This window comes from Cibotium barometz, chromosome 38, assembly GCF_041138505.1.
Source record: "Cibotium barometz isolate CiBa-2024 chromosome 38, ASM4113850v1, whole genome shotgun sequence".
NCBI classification, from domain to species: domain Eukaryota; kingdom Viridiplantae; phylum Streptophyta; class Polypodiopsida; order Cyatheales; family Cibotiaceae; genus Cibotium; species Cibotium barometz.
Genome location: NC_141083.1, coordinates 38,278,337 through 38,298,931, shown reverse-complemented (window position 1 = coordinate 38,298,931; position 20,595 = coordinate 38,278,337). Strand labels below are relative to the sequence as shown.

Below are 20,595 nucleotides of genomic sequence, written 5' to 3'. Positions count from 1 at the left end.
CCCACTTAGATTGGATAATCGAGGGTGCATTTTGTAGGGGTTCGTGGCACGGGTTTCTTTGAGTTTGGCATCCTTGTGCTTCTAGGAATTTTGTCAGGATCTAACACAGAGTTGACTTTTGAGGTGGTACTGGGTATTGAGGTTGTTGTCTGGTTCTTTTTAACTTTTGAGGTTATGTAGATGGCGAGGTTCTTGGGTACCAAACTAGAGGGCTTCCTTTATGGAAGCCTTATGCTTCTAGCAACATGAGGCTTAGGGCTTGGGTAGAACTCTATTGCATGGGGCTCTCACTTGGCAGATCTCCGATGCTCATGGTTAGCTTTGGGTCAAATGGTGGCTGCCAGGTCCTTGCATGGGCACATCGTACTTTCCTTGGCTAGCCAAAGAGTACTCTTGGGTTCCCACTCCTTCTTGGGAGACCTCCCTAAAGGATTACTAAGGTTAAGGCTTAGGGGGTGGTCTTTGTCTCTGTTGTTGGTGAGGTTTTTTTTTCTCCTCTCATAGAGTTGGAGGTGGTTTTGTGTGGTGTTAGAGGTTACCTAAGGTGGTGGCATGTAAGTGGAGGGATGAGGCTTGTAATGTTAATAGGTTTGGGATGTCCTTATCCCAAAGATAACCATTCCGTACGGGAGCTTGAGCGTTTTGCAATCCTTCTTTGCCAGCTCTGCAGTGACGATGCAAACGATCCATCCCATTCCTGGGATGATGCTCTTCTCACTCTATTGGGACAATATTTGTAAGCATGGATGAATCCATATTCATAGCATGTGCCTTTGTAAAGAATCATGCTGGGATTTTACATAGGATTTGGAGTGCTTGTTCCAATGACACTTGTTCTCCTTAGGTCTGTCCTTGAGTTTGCAGGCCCACTTACGGTTGAGGAAATGTTTTGTGAATGCTCGTGTGGATCCTTTTGCGATGAGGTGGTCCTAGACATTGGCTCTTTACCCTTCCTCGTGTTCCATGTTCCTCTTCCAAACGGAGAAGAATTGAAACTTGGTTTAGTGGTAAAGGTGCTTCTATAATGGGCTCCTATGGAGAGCAGGACTCCTGGTTGTGATGTGTGCCCTTGCTCGTGTACTCTGGAAAATTTATCCCTGATGGCATAACAAAAAGAGACATGTCCCATTTGCTACTAGAATTATGACTATTGGGTTGCTTGGGAATCGACACCAAATGTTTGAAACATTGTGGTGTTGGATATAGTGTGACCACTTCCTATGGGAGCGAACCTTAAGGTTCTTGGTCTTTCTCCCACTCCTTCATTGTGTATATATATGTGTGTGTTGTTGCTAGGTAGGTTCACGTGTGCAGGTTCACGTCTACAAGTTTACGCCTCTAGACTCACATCTACAGGCTCACATTTGGAAGTTCACACCTATAGACTCGCATTTGCATGCTCACGCTTGTAGGCTCACATATGTAGGTTCATATGTCTAAGTTCACATATCCAGCTTCACGTATGCAGGTTTACTTTTCTAGGTTCATGCCTCTAGACTCACATCTCTAGGCTTATGTGTTTTTTACATGAACTCGGCTCACGTACTTCTCTTGTATGAAATAAGTCTATCTGGGGTACATAAATCTAGAAACTGGGCCTAACAGGGATGGTGTGCACTTATAGGAATAACTGTACTGTAATTCCCCAATAATTACGAAGGATGAGAATTTTCCTTAGAATTTTTATAGTTGGTGTATGACAAGAAAATCTTCCAAAGACATGAGTAAGTGTGTGTGTTATGAGTCTTTATGGCATTAATAATTGGTCTGTATAATGTTAGGTATACGTACCTCTAGATTCACATGTCCAGGCTCACGTGTCGAGTCTGCAAGCTTACGTGTCGAGTCTGTAGGGTTACGTGTAGAGGTTCATATGTCCAAGCTTACGTCTACAGACTCACGTCTTTTTGCCCCAGACTCTGGGCTTATGTCCCCTACCTGAGAGCTGATTTGGCTTGGTTTTTAGTAGCTTTAAAGATTTTTTGGACTTGTTAGGGTGTGATTAATGGGCAAGGTTGCATCCGTACGTACGTACCTCATGATAAGGTACGTTTTAGTGTACGGTACGGATCCGTACATGGTACCCCCCCCGGCGCGGTGAGGCATTTGGGCTAAGATCCTACCATAGTAACTGATTTTTCACTGCCCGTATAGGTGCCCACTTGTAGCCGCTTATTTATCCATTTGTAGGTGATGCCGCCGAGGAAGCACCAAGGGGGCTTTTGAACTCAAGACTTCTTGGTCCTAGCAAACACCTTCACCACTTGAGCTATCGCCTCATTGGCAAGTACGTGGTAGTTTTTAAAAACATTTTGGGCCAAAAAAAAACCTTAGGCCATCCGCCAATTTTAGCCAACTTATGCGAAGTACGAACGTAGCCATTCCTCTCATTGATACAGACAATGCAACAAAGAGATGATGATGACGTGGTGCCAGCCCCGCTGCTGCTACAGTCACCGCCATTGTAGAGCCAGAGCTAAGAGTATGATAGCAAAGGAAACATGTTGACAGATGGAGATCTTGGATTTTCATCTTCTTCATCATATGATGGTGATGAAGTGGATTGACCATTGAGTGCTCTGCAATGTGCAGTGATAGTGACACTAGTGGCTAGAACTATTATTTTTTGGCTTCTCTAGATAATTAACTATCTTTTAACTTTTAAATTTTGATTGATTGCTTGTTGTATGTAACCCTTGGCATTTGAGTCATGGGTACTGAATGTTTGAGTGATTCCATTTCGTGAAACCTGTTTATGCTTTTGTTTACTGATAGCTCTCATTTTGGCAATTGTGTTGTTGTTCAGAAATGAATTATTTTTCAAATTTAAAGTTTGCAATTTTTCATTCATTTTTCTATATATATATACACTATATAGTATATTTTTTTGTTTTAACGTACCTTACGTATTTAACATATCTCAAAATCTCATGGAAGAGCTCACCATCCCCTCCTGTGAAGGTACAGATCTACACATCCTTGCAAACTGAAGCTCTCCATCTCCATCACTAGCAAGCTCTCCATATCTATCTCCTCAAGGCCTCCATTTCCATCTCTGTATCCATCTGCATCTCCTCCACCTCCATCTCCATCTTCATCTCCTCCATCACCATCCACATTTCCATCCTCCACCTCCATCCTCCATCTCCATCATCTCCATCACCATCCACATTTCCATCTCTGTATCCATCTACATCTCCTCCATCTCCATTTGCTAGGTACAATGGCTCTACGGGACATTACCAACAAGCAATCAAAGTTTCGCTTGCACGTGGACTTAGACGAGGAGATACAAGTAATTAAATATTTTTAATTATTTTTGATAGATTTACATGCTTCTAATATACTAATTTAACAATGCATAAACGAAATATGAAATATATGAACAAAAATTGATAATCCCACTCTTATTCACCCTAATGGAGCTGAATCTTCATGTTTTCAGGGTGGATTCCACTCCTAATCACAATTGTTAAGCTAATCCTTGGCTCAAATGAATGAAATCTAAGCCTCTTAGGTTCTAATTTCATGCAAATCACCAAAGAACTAGAGTTTTGCCCTACTAATAGATGAAAATACAAAGCCCTAATGCAAACAAACTTCAAAGAAGAATAAAAAACAACAAACAATACTAATAGATGAAAATACAATGCCCTCATGCAAACAAACTTCAAAGAAGAATCAAAAGCAACAAACACACACATCCAAGATAGACAGATACATAGAGCTAAGCCTTAGGCTAGTCCTTGATAGTGGCACCAAATATGTTCAAGTCAAGAGCTTATCTTAGCCTTGTTGAAGGATGTGTCATTGGGTCTTGCATTAGTCACAAATGCAACTTCCCAATGTAGGTGTGCTAGCTCATCCATTGCTCACTCCATTGTCACACCGGAATGCTCCTTTACCAATGGGATGAAGGTAGAGTTCTCAATCCCTGGATGGAGGTGAGAAGAGATGGTCCTTCGAGATGGTTCTCTCTCACAAAAGACGGGGAATTAAGAAGTTAATGAAAGAGGAAAACTTACAATCACACCTATTCAAAAAACAAGCATCCATCTAGCATGTAAGAATCCACCAATAGCATGTAAGCAAGCAAGAAGAGAAAAGATGAAAAGTTCATAGGAAAACTGTTGCAAGGAAATGATTGTGCCTTGCTTGTCGACAAAATAGACTCAGATAACAAATGACTAGTTTTCACACTAGGCCAACCAAACTTAAAAATGGCTCGACCTCTATTACTAGTCTTAAGCAGCTATATACACTAAGTCTGTAGACTTTCCCTATTATACATTAAGTGCATAGTAAGGCTGCTTTATATGTTCGAGCACTGTCTTACAAAAGTTAAGTGCTTGTTTGTAAGGGTAAGATAAAGCACCTTATAGTAGGAGGTCGGGCAGACGAAACCATGTTGACCAATGGAGTGGTTAACACACATGAACTACAAATTAGGAGTTCACAATCCTCTTTTTACACTACACTAAGATTGTTTATCAATGGTCTATCAATTATTTATCCTTTTTGCTTTTGGCTTGTAGGGATTCAACTCTGCTCTAAAGGCTTTTTTCCACGACCAAGTTTAAAAACTTGGGCATGGTAGCAATAAAACCAAGTTTGGCTATTCGAAATATAATTATGCCAAAATGGGCACAATTACATTTCCTTTGCAAAACTTGACCACTATGTCATTATGATGAAAATAACTCTTTGGGATGTGAAAAGTGAAAGGGCATTCAACACAAAAAGTGAGCATTTCGAGGTCCCATGGCCAAATTAACTTGGCCATGGGATGAACCAATTCTTTATCTTTCAACTCCACTAAGTCTTCAAGGTGTAGGAGACTAGGTTTCAAGTGTGTAAAAGGATTGTACAACATGATGTAGAGATTCAATTCCATTCGACATTTTAGGTGTATAAAACAAGGGTATAACATGAGCCAATTTTTAATCCTACATTTTAGGTGAGGTGACAATTCAATTCCATTCGGTCTTAGGTGTATATAAAAGTAGTGTGTAACTTGAACCATATGCACCATGTCACAAGCTCATTGCCAATGAGTAACCTTGTGCTGTCAACCTTGACTGTAATTACTTTCCACATGTTTGAGAAGAGTACAAAAGAGAGGCACAAGAGAGAAGCAAAGTTTGAGGGTAGAAGGGAAGATGAGAGGAAGGGAAGCATCTTCTATTCACCTCGCAAGGCCATAGCACTTGAGGATTACAAATTCCTTAAAATCATTTGGTTAATGAACAAACCTGGGGAAAGATATTCTTTAATTCAACAAAAGGGGGCCATTTCTCAGTCAAAGCAATGCTTCCATCATGAGCAAAAAAAGGAACAGGTGAAAGTAATGTTTAGAACACAATTTCTGTGGACAATTATTGCTCTTCAAAATCTATTTTGAGTTGTCATTGAAAACAATGCAGCCATCGCCTTCCACATTAGAGAAGGGAGGGGCAGTTGTGGCAGAACAAATAATGTGTTACTATGTTACACTTAATAAATGTGTACTTATAAGCGAAACCCTGAAGCATTTGAAGATCAAGAGGAGAGAAGAGCCTTCTCAAGATGAAGGAATACTCGGGTATCTCTCAAGATGAAGGAATACTCGGGTATTTGCATATATCCACTATTTCGATCCATGCCTGATTTCTCCCAGGGTATCTGCATATATCCACTATTTCGATCCATGCCTGATTTCTCCCACATAGGGTAACACTTGCCTTGGAGACTTCACCGAATACCCATTCGTATTTCTAGGTTTTACAGGATAGCTACTTGCACTTCTACGTGATGGGGGGTAGCTTTTGCCACAATTTGAGCGCGGGCGACTCAGCTTTGCAAGTCCCTCCCCATGTACCGACTGTTTTGTTTCACAAATCATTGGAGTCTTTCTCTGAAGAAAGACTGATGTGCCCTTGGTTGGGGTTGTATATAAAAAACTTGTTTTCGATACTCCTGTGTGGCTACCCTTACCTTCTTTTTTGATGTGGGGATTTAAAATCTTGCTTGATGCAGCAGCTGCTAACTGCTGATGTGTCTCCATCCTAATGGCTTTTCCATGTACTTCATTGCTAGTATGCTCCCTGACACCACAATTAGGGCTTCTATCTGACTCAGAAGACTGGCTGCCAGACATGTGACTAGCAACACTCTTAGGTGCATTTCTGGGAGGTGTAGAAGCCCAGGGCTCAAGGCTTTGAATCAAACCAGTGGCCTTGTCGCCTACCGATGTACAGGCGCTAACCATCTGACTAGATAAGGTTCTTTCTTTCCCATTCCTGTTCTGAACCTTAGATGATCGTTCTTCATCCCAATTCTCATGAGCAGCAGGATATTTGTGAGCTCTTACATCCGTTTCAATGGGGCCTACAATTCTTGTGGCTTTAGCAGGTCGTTGAACGGAATCGTCATTGCACAATGTGGTAACCTGTCCCCATTCCTCATCCATCTCAACATAGAATGGGCTTGATGAGCTAGCCATTTTGCAAAGGAGACGAGCGGTAGCTTGTACTCCAGGAGAGGATGGGACATCTGTAAAAGAAAATGATAGAAAAACCAACAATTTGGTAAATGTACGATAATAATGGACTACACACACTTACCACACCCCCACTCTTAGAGAGAGAGAGAGAGAGAGAGAGAGAGGGGGGGGGGGCACAGGAGGGAAAAGGGGGAAGACAAGGATTCAAGTGGGATGGAAAAAACATACCGCTCCGTGTCTCTTGAATGTCATGACCAGCCTGCACTGACAAGAGAGGCAAGCTGCTCGAATCATTTGTGGGGGCAACTTTCAGTGGCTCAGAGCACCATTCCTCTTTATTATCACACACCGACAAAGACTCAAACTCTTGACTCTGTCCTCCTTTACTCACTTTTTTTTGTGGTGAGCTTGGATTCTTCTGTGATTCACAGTTCATGACCTGATCATCCATCACCTGGTCGACATCAGGACATGTAGTCTCTGCCTGTTTGATGGAAGTGGCAGTGTCAACCTGTTGCTGTTTCCCACACTCAGATTGGGACCCACCACCACCACCACCACCACCACCATCTATCTCAATCCTTGCTTGAACAACCAAGGGTGATTCGTTAGCTATTTCAGACTTGGATGGAATGATGCGGAAGGAATGTGCCATAGATTCTGCAGCTACTGCCTCCGGTGACTGTTTGTTCAAATCTATGTCAAACAGACCCTCCTTCTGCCCTAGTTTCTCCACAGGCTTTGGCAGAGGACTTTTCTCAAAATCCAATTTGAACGGAAATCTAATCCCTTGAGAGGCTCTGACTACATGATCGAGCCCAGCCTCGGATGACTCCCATTTCTCTGATCCAGCCCTAAACCAGTGATTTATTCTGGAACTTGTGAATCTATCACATGCACTCTCTTGAGGTGCTTGACCAGATTTGAAGGAGAAAAGAAAAGGAGGAAGACTGCCGGTCTTGTTATCGCAAGTTCGGGCCCTGGCCCCTGTCTCAAGGGGAGAGATTCTGCTTTCTAAAGAAGCTGCTGCTTGGGTTAGCAAAGAGTCCAAAGGCTCACTTGGATGAAGCTGTAACATACTCCAAAACTCTGCAGGAGGGATCACAGGGAAGCTCTTAACTGGGAAGAGAGATGATGCTTCCTGTGGATTTCTGCTTTGTGAGAAAGGTGTATCAGACCCATAAGAGAGGGGCTGCAAGCACGATTAAGAGAGTACATTTAGAGCTGACACACTCAAAGACAAATGCAATTCACAAAAGAATCTGTCGGATATGCGAGAATCGGCTCCATGTAAGATGATATAAATTGGGTATACCTTGACTTTGCTATCATGCAATGCACCACAAAGGCTCTCTTCGTTCTCATCAAGTGGAGTAGACTCGAGGTCTAGCATGAACTTTTGAGGTTTGCTCTCCACTGGTTTTGCAAAAAAAGAAGTGGGTCTTGGCTGAGGGGGGGGATCTGCATTGGAAGGCCGAGCCAGATTTTGTAGTATCGAGCTGACTTGCATTCCAAATGAGTTGTCGACAATGCTACTGGGCGGAAGATCCTGCTTGCGGGGGAAAATACCCACATTGAAATCACCCGACATTAGACCTTCTAATGAAATGTCTTTCATATATCGTGTCAAATCCAATGTTTTGGCATCTATTCCATATATACCTACAAGAGACACCGAATCACATGTTGGAAAATGCACATATATTTGAAAATGCACAATTAAATCTATGAATCTGCTTACCTAAAATACCCTTAGAGGAAGTGGGGTCCGACCGACTGAAAGCTGGTTCATTAGTTGACGATGACAGGGTATGCCCCTCTTTAGCTTTCCCTTTGTTCCGGATGCGTTTCCTAGGGGGTGCCTTCTCTGCATTCTCTGTAAAATTGAGCCGTTCATGAGTTGTCAAAGTCAGCCTTGAAAACTAGGATAATATGTGTACAAATGGTAACCATGCAATAAGGGTCTCACCACCATTGCCAATTGCCTTGGCATTGGGCCGCTTGCGCTTAGGCGGAGGGGGTGGGCGTACAGCTTGAGGTTGTGAGGTGGCTGCTCCGACAGGGTTTGCATCTGAATTCACAGCAAGAGGATCAGGATTAGCTCTCTTCCTGGGAGTGGCGCCAGCCCTGCTCTTTCTCACACGCTTCGGCTTGTCCTTTACATTGGCAAGAGGCACTGGTCCCGAACTCTTCAGAGGCCCAGCTGGTGAGGCGTCAGGAAGATCCATAAGAGGGCTCTCGGGAGGGCTTGTAAAGGGTGGAAATGATGAATCTCTTCTATGAACCCCACCTACAGCAAAGCAGTACAGACGGAATCAACCAGCAACCCAAAAATTGGGTAACTACAAGATGCTAATGCGAATCCCAAATTATAATAGCACCGAAATGCTGTCCAGATAATGATACTAAACGTGAAATGAAAACATCACATTCAAGGCAGAAAAAAGGTAAAATCCAATTTCGATTTTCTACAAACTATCCAAGTTCAATAGAAAACTATAAAGCTGGATGCAGAGAGTGGTGGTGTGGTACCTGGAAGAGGTGGTAGAGACGTGCCCGAGCCCTTGGGGTGCCCGGCAGGCAGCGGCGGCGGCGGTTGCTGCTTGGGCGCACTGTGAAAGAGCGGCACGTGTAAAGGCCTGTATCCGTTGTTGCTTCTGACGGGGGCAGGCTCTTTGAAGGGCGCCGGACTAGCCATGGTGGCCAGCAGGTTGTCCAGCACGGTCTTGGGGATGGTGGGGATTTCCATGTACTCCATTGTTGTGGAGCGCCGGGCCTCTCTCTCTCTCTCTCTCTCTCTCTCTCACACACACACACGCGCGCGCGCGCGCGAGAGCGCGCTCACAGAGAAGTTAACCCTCTTGTAGGTGGCTTCTTCTTGTGCAGGTTTATAGTTGGATCTGCTCTGCTTTTGTTTTGCTATTGTGTTAGGTTTGCCCACTGCAGCGGTGAAGAATCTGTAACCAAGAGGGGGAGAAAGTAGAAAAGAGGAAATCCAGGCGCAGGCCAAGAAGAGAGAACTCAGTCGCCATAGACTGTGAGGAGAGAGGAGGGGATCTGATGAAGAGAGATGGAGAAGGCAAGATGAAGGGGTGAAGAGTATATTGGGGAGGAGGATGATTCGACAAAGAGCACGCAAGGATTGCACACACAGAGCATTGAAAGAAGGGGGCAAAAATTGGGCCTCGTGAGAGACACTACTGGCCCATGTTGTTGGCTGTTTAGGCGTGCCGTTTGAGTTTAGGCAGAGATAGTGGTAGAGAGAGAAAAGTGGGTTGGTAGGCGGTTCGGACGGGACAGCGTGAGAAGGCAAAAGGCAAACAACAACATAGAAGGGGGGAAAATAAAATAAATAGAGAAAAAAAAATAAGAGCGACCCCAAATGTGGAAAAATAGAATAAAGATCATGATTGGCAACCTGGTAACTGGCAACTGCCGGTTAGACATCCCAATGAGTGACCGGGCAATAGGGCGCGGCGCTCTCCGGGCCCACACCGCGGTACTGACTCAGCAGCAGCATCTACCCGTGCGTCCGAAAATTTCCGAGCTTCCAACCAACCAGACGAAAGACAATTTTATAAAGAATTCGAAGAAAAGTATTTTCTGAAAACGATCAAATAATTTAATACTAGCTGACGAGAGTACTTCCAATGCTCGCACAAAATACTATCCAAAGCGCATGCAAAGCGGGACCCACCCCTCCTCCTCCTTTCCCTTTCAGGCTTCAAGAAAAGTCGGACCAAACCAACCTTCCCAGTGCCCACTCCATACGCCCTTTCAGATTTAGGCCTTGTATTATGTATATATATGGGCCGGCCGCCGGCGCATTCACCGCTCTTACATTATCTGCCGTTTTAAACACGGCTTGCCCCAGGCGGGCCCCGCGTCCACAGCTCGCCCATGATCCGCATGAAATTGCCCCGTCACCCTCGCCCTCACCCCTCACGGGACACTCTTTTCCATTTACGCTACGTCCCTACACAATGCCCGTCTTGCGTGGCATCGTACAGTCCTCGTATGACTCGCCGCTTGCTCCGCGTCAACATGTGGTACCCGCTGCCTGCATCCCGCTAGCGTGATCGGCAGCACACCCCGCCTGCAGCTCAGACGCCTGAGATCGTGATTCGCAGCGCGTGGGAATGATCCCTGTGATCACATTTTCTTTTTGCCGGGAAAGCGTGCGCGGCGCCGTTACTGTGAGCCGGCGAGATTTTCCGGGGCCCACCTTCGCAACCTTCGAAGAAGCAAGCCCCCATATTACGATACAAACAGAATCGTCACTCACCTAGCCTAGGTCCTCCAGTCTACGAGTTATTTATTAATTTACGAACTATTTTCCGATTTTACCACACCCTACAATGTACTATGCCAATATACTTTTATGGATAACTATTATTTAAAATACCTGTTTTGTGCCCACCTAGCTGTCGGCCATATTATTGAAGAAAAGCATTTCCCCTACCTCTCGAGTCTCTATTATATACTCTCTACGTATATCTCTCACCGTCCAGAAATATACGAATACGAAAGAAGTTGACAGCACTGGCAAACCATGGGCATGGACTTTTTGTGCTCGTAAAAACCAGTTCACTGGACTTGAGTTCAGTTCATCAACGCTCCCCTTGGCCCTTGCCACTTGGAAGTTGGGGGCCGTTTTTGCCTTCAATGACATCCGCATCATATAATAATCAACGCCCCCCACCACCACCACCACCACCACCATCGTGTATGATGGCTAGAACTACGCCACCCCTTTGGCGCGCCACCTGGATTATCATGCTAGACACGTGGAGGTGACATGGCAACACACCTAGAGCGCCAGCTGGATTATCATCCAGGACACGTGGACAATGCGCGTCGTTTGATGTAGGCTGACATGGAAGCTCGTTGCATCAAGTGGGACACGTGGCTCTAATCCTCTTATGTAATATACATTCCCTTTTTCGCTTTAATTATACACGTGGCTTTTAATCTTCTTATATACACTCCCTTTTTTGCTTTAATTTAAATGAGATTTTGGCACCTACAAAAAAGACGGGTGGGGGTATAGAGACCTTTTCAACCATCGTACACTCTCGTGGTTGTTATTGCCAAGTTCCTCTCCTTCAATCTTTTCACGAGATGAGTTGATGCATGTCCTTATCAAAAAGCTCCACTCTTTTTGAACTTGTCTCTTTCCTCTCTCTCTATCTCTCCTTCACTCGATCCGTTTTTGTGTTCATGTTCAATGAAGACACTTGTAAGTTGTGAGCAACCTAGGTACACATTCCCCATCTCCATAGTCCTTACCCTTCATTACCCTGGCCCCAACCAAAAGCACGACTAACCTCCATGTCCTCTCTCTCTCTCTCTCTCTAGATCAATAAAGTTGACGTTAAGCGACTCCGTCTCCGTCTCTCTCTCTCTCTCTCTCTCTCTCTCTCTCTCTCTCTCACACACACACACACACACACACACACACACACACAACTCAAACTCATCTCATCAAGAGTACATGCCATCTTCTTCACCTACCAAATGTCATAACTCCTCCTTGAAGGATACCCTTTTTTAAAGAACAAAGTTCCAAAGCGTTACATCTCTCTAGTGGGCATGCAGTCTACTACAAACTAGTCAAGTCTTCTAAAGAAGGGATGCATTTTTCACCAATGAAAGAGAGGATATGCGTAGCACATGGAGAGTGTCATTTGACTATCTCACATTTCTCCTGTCGCGTAGCACATAGAGAATGTTATCACGCTTAACTCTCTCACAACTAAAGCTTATGTTCTCTCTTTCTATCCCCCTTCTTCCCCAAACAACACTTGTGTGGTGGTAACAAGAATTCACCAAGCTGCTCAATCATTGTTAATAGAGATAACATGCCAACATTGCCATGATTAATGTTCTCACATAAGTCGAGCACATCGTTATTTTACATAACATTTTAAAGAAGAAATTTAAACACCTCGAGTCTTACATCCCTTATTGAAAAAACTTCTCAACCCCTTAAAAGTCACAAACCAAGATCACACACCTCTCTTCTAGTCTAATGGTCAAAGCCTCACGAAGTGCATGCACTTTTATATAAATTTTATTGACATTTCAAAAAGTCACTTTCCTTTCTCTCTCTCTCTCTCTCTCTCTCTCTCTCTCTCTCTCTCTCTCTCTCTGTGCATGAGTGCAAGTGCATAATGTACCTTGTTGAATGTATTTTATTTTAAATATATTTACTTATTGGCTTTCATGTTATATAGGGCTATAACACATCATTAGACAAGTGGATTTCAAAGTGGGATTTAATGATGACAAAGTTTGATACACTAGGACTTTTGACTCAAAGTACCTATCATTCTTTTTTATATCTTCCATTTCCAACCGATGATGGATAAATATTGTAAGGTATCAGACATATAAAACATGGTTTATAAACAAAGTAAATACTAATGCTATACACTAGGGATGGCTTGAGAGATGAACCACTTATGTGTGTGTGTGTGTGTGTGTGCATGTTCATGGTAAATTAAAGAGTATGAGGCAATGGTTTGCTACTATGATACTTCAATTACATTTCCTTATGATAAATTAAATAGTGCAAGACAATGTAAAAGAAATTTACATTGATTGTTTACTACTATGATACTTTAGTTACTTGTACTAGTGAAGGATAGAAAAGAATCTAACTCAAATAAATGATTAGCATCATTTATTCCTTGAGTTAAAATTACTTTGACATAGATCTAAGGTTTTTAATGGTAGCTAAGGATATCTCATTACCTTGTCCATACTCACTAGTGGTAGTTTGTTTTTGATAAATTGAGCCCCTTTGATACTCTTTTGTTAAAACTCCATGCAATGTTTTGAAGGAAAAATCAAGAAGGTCATCATACTTATAATTGGCAAACCTTGACTATTTTTCCTACTAGTATTGTAAATTATTTAAAAATTAGTGATGTATGTTATTAGCTCTTAAATCTTGAAAAGGAAACCCACATAAAGAGACTTGGGGTACACGGATATTCTTGCTTCTACAAGGAGCACCTTTAGGATCACTTAGGTCATCTAATGACTATATGAGTGTTTGAAAGTTGGTGATTAGAAAGGCTGACATATACTTATAGTAAAAGGAATAACCCTCTCTAACTTTCAACAAAAAGGGCAAGAAAAAGAGCTCTAGCCTTAATTAAAATACACAACATTTGATTGGGTTTCTCTACTTTTGATGATAAGCTCTACTTGTTTAGGAGGATAAGGAATTAGATTTTGTTGTTGTTGTTGTTGTTGTTGTTGTGTGTGTGTGTGTGTGTGTGTGAGAGAGAGAGAGAGAGAGAGAGAGAGAGAGAGAGAGAGAGAGAGAGAGAGAGAGATTTAGGGGGGAGGGGGAAGGGAAAGGGGGGAGACCAAGAGAATGCATCTTAGGCCATATGTATTAAGAGTTACCCTCATCATGAACACTTTGAGTTTGAGTCTTTTTCATAATGGAAAAGGTGGTTATGAAACTTGTAAGAGTTACATTTAAAAAAAATTCAAAGCTTCAACAATCCATGTTGGAAGACATGTAGAAATTGCCCAAACAAGAATAAATAATTAGTTTTCAACTTTATATACACACAACACATTAATTTTGTGACACATATACATGCCTTCAATAGCCTTTGAAAGGTTTATTAGTTTCATATTTGTTCTCAATTATGTGGACTTTGTTTAGATGGAAATCTATCCCCATAACAAAAAAGTTAGAAATCTATGTCATCATTAATGTCATTTTTAAAGTTTTAAGTATCTTTGTACAACTTGTCCTTTAAGGAAACATAATGTTGTGAACATCCTTCAATTGAAAGCCATTACTAGGTCACACTTCTTTGCTTGCTCAAGATTCTCTCAACATAAAGAATGTAAAATCTCCATGCTTGCACTTTCTTTATGTGTGATTCTTCTCTTGAGGTGCATTGTTCTTTTCTCTTTATTTTAGTTAAGGATGAGCTAATGCATCTCCTCTAGTTAGTTGATCACTCTTTTCATCAATTATTTTTGACCTACTATAATGTATGAAAAAGTAGATATCGCAACATGAACATTTGACTAAGGCATAGCTTTAGGCTAGCCTCACTCTATTCAAGGCTAGATGATTTATTGGGCAAACACACCTCATTTTTTAAAGCAAGGTAGCTTTATGTGCTATTGAAGATAATGACAATTCAGTATTATGTTAAGAGAGATGAGTGTGAGTATTATTATGGAGGTAGCTTTACAAAAGGCCAAATTATAAGTATTATTATGGAGGGATTATAAGTATTAATATGGAGGTAGCTTTACAAAAGACCAAATATATTGAATCATGGGGAAGGAATGGTATTATTCATAGGGTAAGGTTAATATGATAAAATTTGTGAAGGACTCTCATACATTGTAGTTCAAAAAAGTACATTAAGTTGGGTTATAAATGTGACCCACACATAAGTTTTAGGGTTGTGTAGTCACAGCTTATGACAACTATATATAAGGACCACATGTCCCTTCATCCTATCATAGTGTATGTGCAAACCATTAAAATACAAGAGTTGGAATCTATTGGTCATTTATATAGTTGCATAACATGTCAAAATATGTTACACTATTATAAGCCTTGGTACTTGTGTGAGTGTTATGATCCATGTTATTTGATGGATGATAGTCATGTTCATTTATTATTTGACGGGGACGCCCGAGGATTTTTACTAGTCATTAATGGATGGATTTCCATGTGCGGGTGGACTCCCATGTGTATTTGGTGACATTTTGGTATTTGATTTATATTTTTTTTTTATGATGCCTATTTCTCATGAACGCGTTAGGATTGATTGATGCGATGTCAATTGATTGTTACTAACGTGGTTTATGTTTATGAGTTTAGGTGATGAGGTGTGCAAGGGTACCAACTTAGGTGTTGCACAATGTGAGGGTACCGATTTAGGTGTTGCACGGATGGTGGATTGAGCCGTGTGGTGTGTGGACAGATCTCATTATTATATTCACAATATTTTGTGGCCGTATGATGGCGTTTGATATTATTTTGACATCATTGTGATGTGTGTGTGTGTGCGCATGCATCAATTTATTGTACAGTGTGCGTGCAAGTACTAGTTAATTTATTTTGTAATGTGCATATGTGCACAAGTTAGATTATTGTATTAGAAAATTGTGCAAACCTTAGAAGGCTTGAGGACAAAGGCTAATTAAATGGAAAAGTCCAAATATGGATGTGTACTCTATTTTTGGCTCAAAGCCTACTTTTGGAATATATCACAAATACCCACGCGAGAAGAAGCCACTCAAGTTGGGGGGGAGATTGCACCCAGCCTTGTGTTGATGGTGATGTTATTCTTTCTTTCTTACTTTGTATTATGCATATGTGATTTGATTTTTCAATTCAATTCAAAGCCTTTGTTTTATTTTTGATATAATTTATGAGTTCTTGATTTATTTCTTCAAGAAGATTAAATGGGTCCCGTGACAGTGAGTAATCAAGTCACTTGCTCCATAATCATAACATTTTATTATCTCCTCAACTTTCTTTGATGTACTTTTGTCTAACTCTGTACTACTTATATAAAAATGGTTAAGTAAGGTTTATTAAAGATAAATATATTTTTTAAAAATCTCTAAAAATGACTTTGGGAGACTTGAATTGCATACATGGTGCTTTGAGAGAGCTAAGAAGATCACAATCAGCTAGAGAGATTTCTCACTTTCCTTGCTCACCCATTTCTTGAAGAATATTAAAGTTGAGATCACCTTCAAGCATGAAGGAAAAACACATCGACATGATGAATTTCCATTATTATTATTTATCCCAAATTTTCTTGAAATTATTGGAGTGGAGACAAAGGTATCAACACACACACACACATACACACACACATGCAACAAACAAGCAGGAATACAGAGAAGCACAATTACAATTGAAATGACATGATAAGGTCACTTACACACTCACTCGTAAGAGTATATACACATGCTCGGGGTAAAAAAACATCTAACAGAGGGAAAAGCCACCCTGGCCCATTATAGCCTATGTACACACATCACTACCATATGAGTAGCTACAAATACCCCTACTACGGGTGATGATGTGAAAATGTATAAGGATCATGTGGCTTATCGATCCCCAAATGGCAATAAGTCCAAAGCTTTTAGCTTCTCACATAAGAGAGCCTTCGTACATATTTGTCACATTGTCGTGTGTAGAGACATAAGCCAGGCTAATCTTTCCTTTAATGAGCCTCTCCCTTACATAATGATAATGCACCTCAATGTGCTTTGTGTGAGCATGAAACAGTGGGTTCCTTGCAAAACTACCAATGCACTCTAGCTGTTAGTGAAGACGGAGGTGGAGAATCGCTATCCAATACCAAGATCTGCCAAAAGGCGTCTGAGCCATACACACTCCATAGTTAATGTAAAACTTACCACTGTTGTGTGTAGAGAGATTCCTCTTTTTGCATTTAAATGATTGAATTCCAAATGTCATGGAAATTCCTCTTTTATCATTTAAAAATTCTTATGCATAAAATAAAATTATCAAAAATTCATCTTTTAAATTAAATAAAAATATCCATTGTTTTGAATATGTCAAAAATTCCTCTTTTTGCATTTAAATGATTGAATTCCAAATGTCATGAGAATTCCTCTTTTATCATTTAAAAATTCTTATGCATAAATTTATCACCAATTTCTCTTTTTCTTAATTAAATAATTATGCATAAATACAAAAAAAGTATTCTTTCCTAAATATGGTAAAATCTTTCTTTTTGCTTTACATTTCTAAACGTACAATATGGTAGGAGTTCCTCTTTTAGTATTATGCATAAAAATAAGATATATATTTTTTTCAGAAAAATTTACCATAGCTTCGCTGCTTTTACTGATAATTTTCAATTTTTCTAAAAGAATAAAACCTTGTAATGAAAATATGATAGAAGATCTACTTTTAAGCTTAAATTTAAACTATGATCTGAGGGACCTGCAAGCGCTCGTGAAAGCTCACCTCAATCGGAGAACGTGAGTCGGAGGGTGCTCTGGCGGCGTAGCCCTGGGAGCCGATGCCTGCTCTGATACCAATTGTTGGAATTAGGGTTGCAGGAAAGCACACAAAGCTTGGAGAAGAAGAAGCAAGAATGCACACAACACACAATGTATTAGATTGTGTCAATGTACAAAAGATAAGTTAGCCCTAGAATGATGGGGGCGTATATACAAGCCGGGGGAAAAAACCTCCTAAAGAGGGAAAAAGTGCACCAGCGGTCCTAAGTGTGTTCACACACATCACTGCCTATATATATGGCAACAGGAAGTGAAAAACTCTCATGAGGAAATCACTTCAAGAAGAGATAGTCCAATGGAGGAGGAGTAAGAATTCTCATTCTATATAGGACACCAACTTTTGGATTTCTTCTTCATTGGACCCAATCAAAGAACAAAGGATGAGGGAAAATAGTACCATCCGAAGAGAGGTAACACTTCTCGAGAGAACAAGGGTAACCACTCCCTTAGAGACTAGAGCACTAGCTCAAGGAGATTGTGAAAGGATCAATCATAATGGACCGAAAGGACGTGCTTCTTAAAATTGCCAAGAAAGCCATGGAAAGAAATTCAGAGGATTAAAAGAACCCCTTCTCAAAAAGTTACAAGCTTACTCTAATACGAGAGAGGAAATCTCAAGGTTGAATGGCACGCAAGAGTTGGTGCAGTAGACCAACCAAAAATAGAAGGGCCATTGGGACCAATTTTCATGTTCCCACCCATTTTTTAGAGCCTATTAGAGAGGAATCACATGAGGGGAGTGTCTCAAGTAAGGAACAAGAATTGGCTATAGAAATGTTAGAGCCTTATGAAGAGCTCAAAAATGAAACAAAGACATTGGAAGAACTCCAAGATCTTACGAAAACATAGAACATAAGATTGCTCCATGAGCACATCATAAAAGAGAGGCTTGATCAAGAGAGGCAAATATGCTCTCAGAGAATCCCTAATGGGAGGATACATTGAGAGACTTCCTTTAAAATGGACATGGGTGCCATGTAAATCTAAATTTAGCTCATTACCGACTACACCTTCTTACTTGGCTGCTGCGGATGAGGAGTTGATGACAGTTGCAAATGTGCCATCTTTAAGGCCTGCATTGAAAGGAGAAATGGGAGCCTTGAGATAAATCCTCTCAGCCCCAATCACTATAACCATGGCCGAATACTTGGCATGCAAGCTAGAAACTTGGGATAAAGTTCGTCAATGGATGAAAGAGAAGCTTAAACCTATCAGGAAAATTTAGGGAACATACCAAACTAAAATAGATAACCCATGATGGACATTCAAGATTAGTGACCACCACTATGATCCTTGATGGGGGATGATATGCATGCTACCATTCTAATCAAATTGGGAGGAGTGACCACCACTGCGATCCTTGATAGGGAAGTAGGAGTGAGCATTGTAACAAAAGAAGACATGTGGAAAAAATGGGGAAGTAAGCCCCTTAAAAGGGCAAAAATAGTCCTCAAGCTAGTTGATGAAAATTTAGGAATCCCTATGGGAATCCTAAAGGATGTGGAGGTAACATCGTGTGGCCTGACCTATGAGTATACATTTTCTATTATCAACGTTGAAAGGCCCACCAACTACGACATGGTTCTTGGGAGACCATTCATGGGTAGAGACATAATCCCACTTAGGATTGTGATCCCAGTGCTTCTCCAAAAATAGAGACACTGATTCCACCAAGGAAGGAGGAATAAAGAATGAGGGAATGTCTTCCAAAGATCTAAAAACTACATCAATCACGGGCTTAAGTGTAAATCTTGTACCAAGTAGCTCCTCTAAGAGTGAAGATGAAGAAGTGTCGCCTAGGACACAAGCCCTTCTCGCAGAGAATTCCTTGAAAAAAGAGAAGATCTACTTAAGAGAGCTAAGAAACCAACAAAAATTAGAGCCAAAAACCCACCAAAACTTAAGGGGGAAGAACTATACTTACAATTTGTGGAAGCCTTGAAGTCAACTGAGGAATTTTGCTCTAGCTAGAAGGATCTAATGAAAAGACCTAGTGTAAATGCCATGAAAATAGATCTCAAGATCGCTGAAGTGCTAGCTCTCATGACTACTCTTATGATGCAGTTTTGATGGACTCCAAAAAACTTCTAAGTTTGGAATGGGGATGGAGAAAATGAAACAAGGCCATAAAGGAAGGGAGAGTCAAGAAAGAGGACGAGCCGTCAAGCCCAATCACCAATGATCAAGAACAAGTCCATTCTTAATTCAAAAACTATGAAGTGGAAAACCGAACCACCCCCTTCTTTTAATAAGTGGAACTCTTCCCTAAACTACGCTCTAATCTTTGAGAAACTTCCAACAACCCATCAAACTCGTTGATTATAAGATCCACAGATGCCATTGTAGGTTTCAACTTCTTCCATAGATCCCAGACAAACCATCCTCCCATGAGGGCCTCCAAAAGCCGACCGTAGTGGGATTGACCCGACTCTACAGAGTATGAAATTTGGCCACATAGTCTTCCACTGGCAAGTTCTTCTATTCTATATGGGGAAATTTCTCCAAGACCTGCGAACAGGTCTTATCCTTCTAGAAGTGGTGCAGAAAGGCATCGGTGTGTGGACTAGGTGAAACCTCTTCACATAAAGAAAACACATCGACATGCAGAACTAAATGACAGACTCCATCCTGATCTAAAGGAGAAGAAAGACGGATGGAGGGACTACGTGTAACAAACAACAAATGATCTACCACTTAATCAACGAGGTTAGAGAATCCACCCATGCCAACTCCATGCAGCAATGGCATAATGATTAGATCATATAGCCAGAGCATGGGTAGGAAATCGATTAAGTAAGATTGCCAAAAGTGTGGCAGATAAATTGACACATCAGAAGAAGATTTAACATTAAACATGATAGTAGAATCAAACAACAAACAGTTGATTAATACATACTATAGATGACATTGCACAGATAATGAGAAGACGAAAAATAGACTATATATTTCTCAATGCTTAGATAATTAATTATCCGTTCTTCATTCATTCAAGATTATAATGAGCTCTTGGAAGTGGTTATATAGTTACCGGCTTTGAGAATTAGAACGATATG

The 20,595-nt window shown here is 41.1% G+C and overlaps 1 protein-coding gene across 2 annotated transcripts; it reads right to left on the bottom strand.

Annotated features, from left to right (window-relative positions):
* Window positions 1–5,362: 5,362 nt before the first annotated feature.
* LOC147616678 (uncharacterized) lies at window positions 5,363–9,813 on the bottom strand. 2 transcript variants are annotated; one of them, XM_086777749.1, is made up of 6 exons: window positions 9,014–9,813; window positions 8,451–8,771; window positions 8,223–8,357; window positions 7,797–8,143; window positions 6,710–7,673; window positions 5,363–6,531 (listed from the first exon to the last, which is right to left on the bottom strand). In XM_086777749.1, exons 1-6 carry the CDS (start codon window positions 9,237–9,239, stop codon window positions 5,675–5,677), a joined length of 2,850 nt encoding a protein of 949 aa, XP_086633875.1. In that variant the 5' UTR covers window positions 9,240–9,813; the 3' UTR covers window positions 5,363–5,674. The 2 variants fall into 2 exon arrangements, with proteins under 2 accessions (XP_086633875.1, XP_086633876.1); XM_086777750.1 differs by having other exon boundaries at window positions 8,454–8,771; window positions 9,014–9,679.
* Window positions 9,814–20,595: the final 10,782 nt, after the last annotated feature.

Bases quoted from the DNA above. Each gene is read 5' to 3' on its own strand.
- LOC147616678 (XM_086777749.1), bottom strand. From the start codon at position 9,239: ATGGAGTACATGGAAATCCCCACCATCCCCAAGACCGTGCTGGACAAC. The intron at 8,358-8,450 runs GTGAGACCCTTA...TCAATTTTACAG, and splicing joins CAAGGCAATTGGCAATGGTG to AGAATGCAGAGAAGGCACCC. The intron at 8,144-8,222 runs GTAAGCAGATTC...TGTCTCTTGTAG, and splicing joins TTCCTCTAAGGGTATTTTAG to GTATATATGGAATAGATGCC.